General features: G+C 49.7%; 1 protein-coding gene across 6 annotated transcripts in view; it reads right to left on the reverse strand.

The window, feature by feature from the left end:
• srcap (Snf2-related CREBBP activator protein) overlaps positions 1-12,685 on the reverse strand; it is a 50,468-nt gene that overhangs the window by 13,221 nt on the left and 24,562 nt on the right. For all 6 annotated transcript variants that reach the window (XR_011984427.1, XM_072703836.1, XM_072703835.1 and 3 more), the window contains exons 10-25: positions 11,908-11,998; positions 11,710-11,799; positions 10,966-11,139; positions 9,761-9,939; positions 9,494-9,671; positions 9,272-9,408; positions 7,983-8,152; positions 7,565-7,757; positions 6,202-6,338; positions 5,894-6,080; positions 5,633-5,802; positions 4,906-5,090; positions 4,109-4,354; positions 2,998-3,162; positions 549-866; positions 77-222 (exon numbers count right to left, since the gene is read on the reverse strand). Coding sequence is in view for 5 of the 6 variants with exons in the window: in XM_072703836.1 (XP_072559937.1) it covers positions 77-222; positions 549-866; positions 2,998-3,162; positions 4,109-4,354; positions 4,906-5,090; positions 5,633-5,802; positions 5,894-6,080; positions 6,202-6,338; positions 7,565-7,757; positions 7,983-8,152; positions 9,272-9,408; positions 9,494-9,671; positions 9,761-9,939; positions 10,966-11,139; positions 11,710-11,799; positions 11,908-11,998 (2,766 nt within the window). In the remaining variant the exon portion in view is untranslated. The remainder of the gene's footprint in view (positions 1-76; positions 223-548; positions 867-2,997; positions 3,163-4,108; positions 4,355-4,905; positions 5,091-5,632; positions 5,803-5,893; positions 6,081-6,201; positions 6,339-7,564; positions 7,758-7,982; positions 8,153-9,271; positions 9,409-9,493; positions 9,672-9,760; positions 9,940-10,965; positions 11,140-11,709; positions 11,800-11,907; positions 11,999-12,685) is intronic.

The following is a 12,685-nucleotide window of genomic DNA, read 5'->3' on the forward strand; positions in this document are numbered from 1 at the left end:
CCGTGAAGGCGGGGCCCCCTGCTCGCAGCCATGAGGGTCAGGGAGGGGAATCTCGCACTACACTGAAGACACACACCATGTAGAACGGGGAGCGTGGCGGCGGAGGGGGCTGGGCCCGCGGCCTAGGTGCACTCTGCCCTCCGGTGGCGGAGCTGGGTGGTGCGGGCACGCGGACCATGGCGTCGCTGGTGTCCTCGCGCCCAGGCGGAGCGGCTGGCCGGCCTGGAAAGCGGAAAGAAGGGTATGCGTAGGGCTTGATTCAAAACATGCTCGATTCCAAACCCGTTTAAGGCAGCCATTTCCATACCGTTAATTATGGGCTTTATCAAGGCCTAAATTCAGGCTAGCGGACTAGAGTGATACCTGAGATTAAAACATTTAACCATAATTTAAAGTGAACAAAGCTTTACTGAGCACAAGATGACTTGCCATAAAATGCCAACCACAGCGTGTCAAACAGGTTATAAACATAATGCCCTTTCCCTCCCCCAATACAAGAGGGAAGCGAGCCCCCCCCATGTTCCCTAGACTGCCCACTGTGGACTCACCTGGCTCGGCAGCGGCAGATGGGCCGGGCAGCACCTTTAAGATGGGCCGGGGAATCTGGGAATTAAGTGGTGCTGAGATGGGACCGCAGGGGGCAGATGGGGAGGAGAGGGGTGTGGAAAGGCGATGAGTAGACAGCGGGAGAGCAGGGGGCCTCATGGTGGCGCTGGGGCCAGTGTGAGGCAGGACAGGGGACGCAGAAGGGAAGGTGCAGGGGGTCGGGGGGGGCACTGCGGGTGTGGGCACTGCTGCCTCCTTCCCAGTGGACGGGCGCATGACGATCTTGACGATGCCGGAGCTGGTGACCATGGAGGAGGGCACTGGGGGAACAGGGGAAGGCGGCAGGTTAACCCCGAGGGGCTTGGGGGGGGGGGGGGGGGGGGGGTGGAATGGCCGAGATCGACAGCCAGCAGCTGAACAGTAAAAACACAAAGTCCTGCAGTGTTTTGGAGGCTCCTTCAGAAGCCAGACAGTCCACATCTACACTAACTCCCAGCTCCCAGGAAAAGGAGCAAAAACATGTTGGGAAATACTTGTCAGTCAGCGGGGGGGGGGGTCTGAAGCCAGAGACACAACTTTCTGCGTCTGTTTTTCCGGTATAATTCATACAGATATGGTGGAAAGAGAAATGAACTGAGGTCTCACTTGGTCTAGCAGCGAGCATTGTTGCCTTCTTGAAATCTGGGCAGATGACTACATCTGTCAGCTCCTAAAACAACTCAAAAAAAACCTTTCAAAGTATTTATGTTTTCAAAGTGTTCAGTCAATGGCAGGAAGAGAGACGTTTTGATCAACTGACTGAACAGAACTGTGTGAAAGTAAAAGAACTGAGGTAGCAATACGTGATCGTGAGAGATGTTCAACTGCATAGCCCAGGACACAGGACCTCTTTGCTGTATTTGCTGCATAGTCCAGGACACAGGACATTCTTCCTGTATTTACTGCATAGCCCAGGACACAGGACCTCTTTGCTGTATTTACTGCATAGCCCAGGACACAGGACCTCTTTGCTGTATTTACTGCATAGCCCAGGACACAGGACCTCTTTGCTGTATTTACTGCATAGCCCAGGACACAGGACCTCTTTGCTGTATTTACTGCATAGCCCAGGACACAGGACCTCTTTGCTGTATTTACTGCATAGCCCAGGACACAGGACATTCTTCCTGTATTTACTGCATAGCCCAGGACACAGGACCTCTTTGCTGTATTTACTGCATAGCCCAGGACACAGGACCTCTTTGCTGTATTTACTGCATAGCCCAGGACACAGGACCTCTTTGCTGTATTTACTGCATAGCCCAGGACACAGGACCTCTTTGCTGTATTTACTGCATAGCCCAGGAAACAGGACATTCTTCCTGTATTTACTGCATAGCCCAGGACACAGGACCTCTTTGCTGTATTTACTGCATAGCCCAGGACACAGGACCTCTTTGCTGTATTTACTGCATAGCCCAGGACACAGGACATTCTTCCTGTATTTACTGCATAGCCCAGGACACAGGACCTCTTTGCTGTATTTACTGCATAGCCCAGGACACAGGACCTCTTTGCTGTATTTACTGCATAGCCCAGGACACAGGACCTCTTTCCTGTATTTACTGCATAGCCCAGGACACAGGACCTCTTTCCTATTAACTTTCTTGCTCCCACCACAGACACATCTGACCAATGAGCAGAATAAATGCTACATCTTCACAAACTGATCAGGACCAGAGAAACAGAACTAAAGGTGTGAAAACTCCCTAAGAGACATTTGGTGCGGTACATATTTAATGTATAATTTAAAAATAAATTCTTTCAGGTAACAGATAATGGCAAGGTGCAACAAAACGTAAACTTTTGTCTTAGCAGTTGTATGATATTAATGCCAACAAGAAGAAAAAAATGCAAGCTGATGGATACAAAGGTCAGATGTACATGGGCAGTCAGTCTGAGCACGGCTGCATACCCTTCACTACAAATCCGCCCAGCACCCTTGTTTTGCGTCCATCCAAGTTGAAGTTAAGCAGCTGTTAAAATGCGGCTGCAGATCCAAGTTGTTTCTGTGTTTCCGTTCCTCATTTTTTGGCTGCATTATGAGCTACTAACTGGCTGCAGCTCTCATGCGGGTGACACAGAAAATGCATTTCCGTATGTTTTTGTGGCTATATTAGCTGGTCTAAAAAAATCACAATGATTAAAATTACTAAGCGTAAGAGTCATAACCATGGCTTGGCTACATGTGCCAAACAGAACGGTTCGGCCTTTTTTGGAGAAACACTGCACTCCTTCCCCACAAGATCCAGAAACTGTACTGGGACGAGAGCTAACATTGTGGTGGTGACGATCTTCATCACAGCTATCAAGCTGCCCGTCTACTCAGATGCAGCTGCCCCCCCTGGAGGCTAAATGCACTACATGACACCCATTACTCCAGCAAAGCCTGTCAGAGGTATGAGTGCGGACCTTGGATGGAGCGTGGCTGGGCCATGGTGACCTGGTGCAGCTGGGCTCCGGACAGTGTCAGCTTGTTGCCCTGCAGCTGGAAGGTGACGGGCTTGCTGCCCTGGGAGGAGGACAGGGGCCGGCCGGCCAGCGAAGCCAGCTGGGCGATGGTCACCACCTCGCCGGCTGAAAGAGAAGCAGCACGTCAGGGCAGCACAGTGACCACACCCCCCCCGTCATGTGACGTCGCTATAAAGCCTCCCCAGCCTTTAATCAATAATCCTCACGGGGCGATGTCAGAATATTCAGATTAGTGCAAAGTTCAAGGATATGTGATATCTGAGATATATATATATTTTTTTTCCTTTTCTTGCCTTATGTGCTTTTTACGTAACTCCTGTCTTTCTTAGCCTCTCTGTCCCACTGTTGTCTCTGCCGTTGTTCGTGGTTTTTTTTCTCTCTCTCTTTCCTTCTTTCTCTTTAACCTCTCTCCCTACCCCTTTTCTTCACTCAATTTCCTAATCTATCACTCCCTTCCGGGCAGCACGGCAACTGGAATATTTTACATGTATTAAATAAGATACAATAAATATACGAATAAAAAGAAATTGACCAACATGAAGGGCCTATACAGAGTTTATAGAGCCCCTCATGGTAAAGCAAATAGGCCTATGTCTGACACAGCAGTGCATTCAGACCATTATTCTGCTTGCGAAAGCTGCCGGACAGGACACATTAAAAAAAAAAAAAAAAGGATATGTGATATCTACATGGACTGTGTGTTTATAGCCACAGTTCCGATTAGTTTCGTTTTCATTTGACCTTGTGGGTTTCATGCAGTCCATCATCAGCCGATAATGACTGGGCACAATGGGTTAAACGGCCAGTAACCCAGATTAAGCAATCATACCCAACGCCTACTCAGCGCCCTTGTTTTTTTTAAACGTCAGTAACAACAAAGCCCCACACTGGTTTATATTCCACATTATACAGAGAAACAAAAGCCAGATAAAAGAAATCAGGACAAACCATAGGCATTTCAAAATTCATTGCAGTTTTAAAATAAATACGACCAAGATACTGAATTGGCAGACTGCTACAGACTTGCCCTGCGGTGGACAAATGGACTCACATGGCAGGCGGGCCTGCATGTCCGGGCTGAGCAGGACCCTCTGGGTGACTGCGCTGCTTGGGCTCGGTGCTAACCCTGGCAGAGAGGGGGCGCTGCTGGCTGCCGGGGGCCTGACGGTCAGAATGGGCACAGGTGCCCCTGGACGCACAGCCGCTCCGACCCCACCACAAATAGTCATGGGAGCAGGGCCACAGGGAGACACCGAGGCTTTCTGGAGGTTGGTGGGGGCTACAGAGCACACGGCCACTGTAGGGAGAGAGGAACTCCAATCAGTCATCACACGAATGCGCTGTGCAGCATACAGTAAGCGGGAACCTCGATCAGTAACCACACGGACGCGCTGTGCGGAGTACAGTAACCAGGAACCCCGATCAGTAACCACACGGACGTGATGTGCGGAGTACAGTAAGCGGGAACCCCGATCAGTAACCACACGGACGAGCTGTGCAGAATACAGTAAGCGGGAACCCCGATCAGTAACCACACGGACGAGCTGTGCAGAGTACAGTAAGCGGGAACCCCGATCAGTAACCACACGGACGCGCTGTGCGGAGTACAGTAAGCGGGAACCCCGATCAGTAACCACACGGACGCGCTGTGCGGAGTACAGTAAGCGGGAACCCCGATCAGTAACCACACGGACGCGCTGTGCGGAGTACAGTAAGCGGGAACCCCGATCAGTAACCACACGGACGCGCTGTGCGGAGTACAGTAAGCGGGAACCCCGATCAGTAACCACACGGACGCGCTGTGCGGAGTACAGTAAGCAGGAACCCTGCACTGCTCAGGAGACCCACCGTGTGAGGCAGCATTTATGGGAGCTGGTAGAGGAGCAGGAGTAGTGGCTGGGGCTGCAGGACCCAGGTCAACAGCCAGAGGGGGCCGTGGAACCGCAGGAGCTGCAGGCAGGGGGCCGGGTGGCCGGGGGTTGTTGACGAGCACCACCGTACGTCCCTCTGCGCGCGGCACAGGCTGGAACATCCTGCCGGGGACAGAGAGGCATCACCGGTCAGGCACAAGGTGCAGACTGACACACGTCACTCGCCGTTTGCACGCCAGTGGCCTCACTGCAGAGTCCCAGGACACTGGGCCACAATCATCGGAGAGGCAGAGTGCTCGGACCGCAGAAGCGTTACGCTGAGATTTCAAGCTGATGCTCTGTATTATTGTCACATAATTCTGCAGTGTCCTGAAGGCATAACTCAATCACACAAACTCTGTACCACAGATCATTTGGTTAAATATATCATAAGAACATAAGAATACAAGAAATTTACGAACGAGAGGCCATTCAGCCCAACAAGCTCATCTGGGGAGAATTCAACTAACAGCTTAAAGCTGTTAAAATGTTATCTAGCTCTGGTTTAAAGGAACCCAGGTTTCAGCTTGCAAATGCATATCGACCAAAAGCACATCTACAGCCACAGTTTGAGAAAAGCAGCAACTGCAGCAGCAGTGCAGCTCAGCCATCTGTAACGATGCTTTAACGCTCATCGGTGTGGTTTCGGGGCAGAGCGCACATACCTGTTCACCTTCATGCGCACAGGCTTCGGCCGTGGCGGAGGATTGGGGGAGTCCATGATCTCCTGGATGAGCTGGGGTGTGACCCTCCTGCGGGGCAGGAAGACGTCGGCCTGATACCGGGACACGTGGCCCTCCAGGCCCACAAGGTCAAATATGGAGACGTCACCGACCTGGCAAAGAGTGGGGTGTCATCGCGCGGCTATGAACGCACACGGCTCATTATAAATAACGCACTTAGCCGGCAGTACCTGCCACACGCACCTCAAAGGGGGACCTTTCTAGAGCCCGCAGTACAAGGGACGCAGTGGTGAAGAGGATTGGGGAGGTGATGAAGGGAGAGTGAATCGGTCGTGGGTCGAACAGGTCGGGGTGGTTACACACTTTACGCAGCTGCATCAAGATGTTGATGACGGACATGAAATGGCCACTGGCCAGCGTCTCGCGAGTCCTGCAACAGATGGCAAATGCTTGCAAACAAAGTACCCGGCAGGATGTGACGCAAGAGCCCTGCTCTGTCGCCGGGCCTTCATCGCGGTTGGGAAGTAAAGCCCCCCCTGCTGGTTACTCACGAGGCCTGCGCCATAAAGTCATCGTAGAGAAAGCGCTGCCGCTTGGACAGCCGACAGCGGACCACGTGCTCATACTTCTTGGGCATCTGCTTCTCCACGTCCACCTTGATCCTTCTCAGCAGAAATGGCCGTAAAACCTTGACAGGGGTGCAAGTGACACTTTAATCAGGGGTAGTGGAGGGCAGTATGACAATTTATCATGCCCAGGTTACAACTATATCCGCGCTAAGCATTTCGGGCTTAAAGAATCACGATACAGCACCACATTAGTAATAATTACTTTTATCTAGCAGATGCTTTTGTCTAAAAATGTACATGTGAGGCAAATAGCACATCACAAACACACCTGCCGTCAAGGTCTCACTTCTTAGTCAATTATCCATCTCAGTGGATACCAACTTAATGGCTAGATCTTCAACTAAAATTCAATTGATCTTTTCTAACCAGTGAGCTAACTTGGAAAAAGAAAATTTTATATACTACTGAACTGCTTGTATATGGCAAACATGGAAAACAGTGCATGGTCCACAGACGGTTCGGTAATGCTGTCAAATGAGCAGCATGGCTTATGAAGAATAGGTTCCATAAAAAAAAGCTCTGCTTCGACTTTTTGGAAATGGTTTAGATTTGCAAAATTTGACATGGGCAAATCCACTGTAATTTGCAAAATTCACAAAGATACTGTTCATATAACAGGTATCAACTCAACCATATTATGTGTTTGTACTTGATGTAAAAAGAATTTTAAAAGGCACAGTTGTTGACCAAGGTAATAAGTGCTGATTTGTGCTCAAAACTTGAATTGAAAAGCACTCTTGCTACATTTAGTCATTTTCTTTTATCTCACATACTTTAAGTATATGATGCTACATAGTGCTTTTTGTAAGGATAAGATTGCTGCTTAATAGCTAAATGGTTAATTTACATTACAGGCAGTCCCTGGGTTAAGAACGCTACACTTGTACATACAAATGGACTACCATAACGCCTATTATATTAACAATTTGAGTTAAATACAATAGTTTGCAATATGAAAGCACATGAAAACACTGCATGGCTTCAGCGCTTCATTGGCTCGAAGTACAGTACAGTATGTAACTTACTGTATAATCATTGGCTACTGCATTATTTTTCTGTCTTACCTACAAATTGAACTGAATGACAACTAGCAAATGGATCTCATTCGTAATCTGGGGACTGCCTGCACTACATGCGTTCCAACTATTAAAAAAAATAAAATAATAATAATGATAATGATAATAATAATAATGTTGCGGATCATGATTCTAACCAACCATATTTTGGCTATATTGCTCACTCCGACTGAGGGTGGTGCCTCGGGCCACGCCCCTCCCAGACCTACTTTGTGCAGTCTCTTGATGAGGCCCTCGTTGTACTCCTGGCTGCCCTCTATCATGCCAGTGAGCGGGTTGGAGAACCACTCCTTGAACTCGCGGTGGGACTGAAAGACGTGAGGCATCAGGAAGTGCATGAGGGACCAGAGCTCCATGAGGCTGTTCTGCAGGGGCGTGCCGGTCAGCAGGAGGCGCCGCTGGCTGCGGGTGGGACGAGAGCAGAGGAGCCGCAGGTGGGTGTTATACTCATCCCACATTAAGCAAGCAGGGGAACCACATTTACAGCCAGGATAAGCCCCCCCCCCCCAGCTCTTGAGGTAGCGCTACCTGACAGAATGGGGAGGGGGGTAGTGGTGGTGGCAATTTAAAAGACACCACCTCAAGGAGTGTGCCCGCACGCACACCCCCCCGCAGGCCACCACGTACCTGTTGAAGTTGAGCAGACTCTGCCAGCGCTGTGACTTGAAGTTCTTGATGTTCTGGGCCTCATCCAGGATGAGATACCGCCAAGACTTTCGGCGAAACGCCTGGTGGTCCTGCAGCACCAGCTTGTAGGAGGTGATGCAGACATGGAACGCGTTGGGCTTGGTCCAACCCTGCCAGCAATTTTCAGACAGAAGTAAACTCCACTGGCCAGGGCAGGAGGCTTCTTTCATTTCTCACATGCATAACTAGCCACATTTACATAAACACACTTACACAGCTCATCAGTCATTAAAATATGACTCATTATAGCAGCCATTTTGCAGGTCATGCTACAATAAACTTTAAAGGTCTTTTGGATATTCAAAATAGCTTTACATAACGCTAACAGCCATCGCATTTGTACAACAGAATGATTACAATTATTTTGGAAGAAAAACGTACATAAACAGTAACTTAATTAAAAATGCTTTCTAACAACTTTTCAGCCATCCAATCAAACGAGAAGTCACGTTAATCCATTCCCATGGCTGCCACGGAATAAAGTAGTGAAGAATTTAGATAAAACACAACTATGTGACTCATACAATTAGGGACAGAACAATAAATTTTCAAACAAAATTATGGAGATAATTTACCAAAAAAGGATTGAATAACTACATATAAACCCCATCCTACAGGCATACACTCCATATACAGTGGTACCTCAGTACTCTAACTCATTAGAACTCGATTTTCTTAAAAGTCGAACCAACCAGTTTGAAAAAAAATTACCTAGAGCTCGATCTGAATCTCAGAAGTCAAACCATGAACGCCGAACTAAGATAACTTGTACGAACAACAAAGGGTAAAGCTTCAGTCTCAGCCTCGCATTCGCTGTGATAGCGTCGTGCATGTTTACACTAGCTGAATACATATATTTAGACGGTAAAAATACAATTAGACAATAAGACAGTAACAGTAATTATTATTATATAATATACATTTAAAAATAAAGATTTCTTACTCATTATTTTAATATTAATAATAAACCATTAATACGTTTAATTATAATATTGTTGTGCCGAACGGGGGCAGACCGGAGACAAAGACGCAGACATCAGGGTATCGGGGAATACGGGGTTTAATTACAGGTAAGGCAGGCAAAACGCAGATGGACAATACAATGACCAGACTGGGGAAACAAACTGAAACGTGAAAGAGTTCTGAACAGATTAAATTCGAATTCTGAGGCACCACTGTATAGGCTTCTTGACAAAACTCGGGGTCCCCCCCCCCCCCGACCCGGATACCTGTCTCTTCAGCCGGCGCTCCTTCTGGCTGCCGTAGTACGTGAGGATCTTAAAGCTGGGGCACCAGCGCTTCAGCTCCATCTCCCAGTTCAGCATGACGCTCGTGGGGACGATGATTAGATGGGGGCCCCAGTTCCCTGTGGGGTACGCAGAGGGCAGCGTTGGTAAAGGCGCCGGCTTGCGGTGGGAGCGGGGGTCTCGCTCCCCTACGCTGCCACTTACCCTTCTCGCAGGCCAGGTGGGCCAGCAGCGCTATGGTCTGGATGGTCTTCCCCAGCCCCATCTCGTCGGCCAGGATGCCATTGAGCTTCTTCTCATACATGGTGACCAGCCAGTCCAGGCCGATGTGCTGGTACTCACGCAGCGTCCCGTGCAACAGGAAGGGGATGGGCGTCTTCACCTGTGGCCCGGGGGCATGGAGGTCACTCATAAAGCCACCTGCGAGTGACACATGTGACGAGGAAAAGAGGGGCTGTCCGGCCGGCCTACCTGCGTGGTGGCCAGCGTGTAGCCCTTGGGCTGCAGGCTTTCAGCGGTGGCGGCGATGTGGCTGATCTCCTTTTTTGGCCGTGACGTGGTCTGGCCAGGGGGGCTGTGATCCCCCCCCTTTAAGAGGATCTCCATGCCTTCTCCCCCCTCGTCAGCACTGTTCACCGCAGCTGAAGAGTCTAGGATGGACGGCAAGGAGAAACAAAGTCGTCAAATTGGTAAAACACATGATGACTGATACTATATCTATATTGCCAGTTAGCTGGTGTGATTTTCCTGCAATGTCAGCAGAGGAGCAGCCCGATTGCTATGTGAGGAGCTCCAGCATTAGGACCGACCCTGAGAGGAGCAGCCCGACTGATATGTGAGGAGCTCCAGCATTAGGACTGACCCTGAGAGGAGCAGCCAGACTGATATGTGAGGAGCTCCAGCATTAGGACCGACCCTGAGAGGAGCAGCCCGATTGCTATGTGAGGAGCTCCAGCATTAGGACTGACCCTGAGAGGAGCAGCCCGATTGCTATATGAGGAGCTCCAGCATTAGGACCGACCCTGAGAGGAGCAGCCCGACTGATATGTGAGGAGCTCCAGCATTAGGACCGACCCTGAGGGGAGCAGCCCGATTGCTATGTGAGGAGCTCCAGCATTAGGACCGACCCTGAGAGGAGCAGCCAGACTGATATGTGAGGAGCTCCAGCATTAGGACCGACCCTGAGAGGAGCAGCCCGACTGATATGTGAGGAGCTCCAGCATTAGGACCGACCCTGAGAGGAGCAGCCCGATTGCTATGTGAGGAGCTCCAGCATTAGGACCGACCCTGAGAGGAGCAGCCCGATTGCTATATGAGGAGCTCCAGCATTAGGACCGACCCTGAGAGGAGCAGCCAGACTGATATGTGAGGAGCTCCAGCATTAGGACCGACCCTGAGAGGAGCAGCCCGACTGATATGTGAGGAGCTCCAGCATTAGGACCGACCCTGAGAGGAGCAGCCCGATTGCTATGTGAGGAGCTCCAGCATTAGGACCGACCCTGAGAGGAGCAGCCAGACTGATATGTGAGGAGCTCCAGCATTAGGACCGACCCTGAGAGGAGCAGCCCGATTGCTATGTGAGGAGCTCCAGCATTAGGACCAACCCCGTGAGGAGCAGCCCGACTGATAGAGGAGCTCCAGCTTTAGGACCCTATGATGAGCAGCCTGATTGCTACCTGAGGAACTCCTGCTCTCCGCGTCGCTGTCGGACTCCCTGCTGTCCTCCTCGCCTTCCTCAGACACTTCGGACTCATCTTCGGAGCTCTCCTGGGAGGTGGAGGGGGAGGCCTCCCCATCATCCTCATAGGCGCCCCTGTACTTCTCCAGCAGCTCCTCTACACTCAAGGCACCTGGAAGGCGCAGAAAGAGCATGTCACTCTGTAGACGCAGAACACAGCCGTTGCTACGAGCTCCGCACTTCATTCCACCTAAATGAGATTTTACATGCGCAAGGCTAATTTAATCTTACCGGCCGTGTAAGTAATTAGATGCCATTAATCTCAATGACATGGCATTTGAGCATGATAAACAGCAAGCTGTCAGCACACAAACACCTTATTAGTAATATACATCTCTATGGTCTCCTTGAGCCAGGAGGGGGCAGCAGCGCCCCCCCCCCAGTGCTGTGCTCCACTAAAACAGAGTAATCAGTGTCTGTATGGTTGCACAGCAAGCCCCCAACGAGCTTTTAATCCATCAAAGGAGGCTGCCCTTTATATATTCAGGCTCACTTAAATGAATCCGAGTGGAACGCTCACAAAAATTGTCATTTTAACTAATATAAATAATTAGAGAGTCTGTAATTCCAGATAAAATCCCATCTCTTCCGGTGACACTGTTTCACTCGTCCCCCACCATGGCTTGGTACAGTCTAACATCGTGTAAAAATACGAAGTTGTAACTGAAAGAAAGCAGCCGACCTTCCTTGGCCAGATCAGAAAGCTCCTCCGTGTGGTCGGCCTCCCCCTCCACGACCTCCTGCGCCGCGATGGTCTCCTCCTCGTCTTCCGCTAGGAGCAGCAGTGAGGGTTACACATAGAATGGCCTCAGAGAATATCAGCAGACTCCACACCCAGAGAGCACAAGGCAGGAGTGCATGTAGAGTTACTGCCACTTACAGTCCTCGTTAGCTGAGAACTCCTCATCCCCATCGCCGTCTTCTACAGCAGATGAGGAATCGGTGGAAGATGACTCTTCTGACACCTTGTCCTGTGAGAAAACATGAGGTGAGCATCTGAGCTAAGCACCCGGCACACGTATGTGCAGTGGACACCCAGCTGCAGTGCTCATTACAAGCACATACAATTTGGGAAATAATTATAGGATTCCCTACTGAATTTGTAAGTTTGCCCACTTATAATATCAATCAAAAATTCAGAAAAAAAACACATTACATGTGTTATAAATTGATTAGCATTTGATTGAGTGAAATAGGTATTTGATCCCCTACAACCAAGCCAGAATTCTGGCTCCCACTGATTGGTTATGTTCCTATGAGTCTCACAAAATTACATTCAATCAATCAATGATACTCCTGATCTCAACGCGTTGTATGTATGAAGTACACCTGTCCACCGAACCAATTTCATCCATTCCAACCTCTCCTCTCTTTGGGCAAGACCAAAGAGCTGTCAAAGGACATCAGGAACCAGACTGTAAACCTACACAAGGCTGGAATGGGCCACAAGACCATCAGCAAGAAGCTTGGTGAGAAGGTGACCTCTGTCGATGCGATTATTCGGAAATGGAAGAAATATAAAATGCCCATCAATCACATGCTAATCAATTAGCGTGAGCATGTTCAGTGACACCCAGAGCAGCGGTAGTGCTCAGTACCTGCGTGTGCATGAGTGTGTGTAGTAGACACCCACAGTGGCACTGCTCAGTACATGCACA

This window comes from Paramormyrops kingsleyae, chromosome 20, assembly GCF_048594095.1.
Source record: "Paramormyrops kingsleyae isolate MSU_618 chromosome 20, PKINGS_0.4, whole genome shotgun sequence".
NCBI lineage: Eukaryota > Metazoa > Chordata > Actinopteri > Osteoglossiformes > Mormyridae > Paramormyrops > Paramormyrops kingsleyae.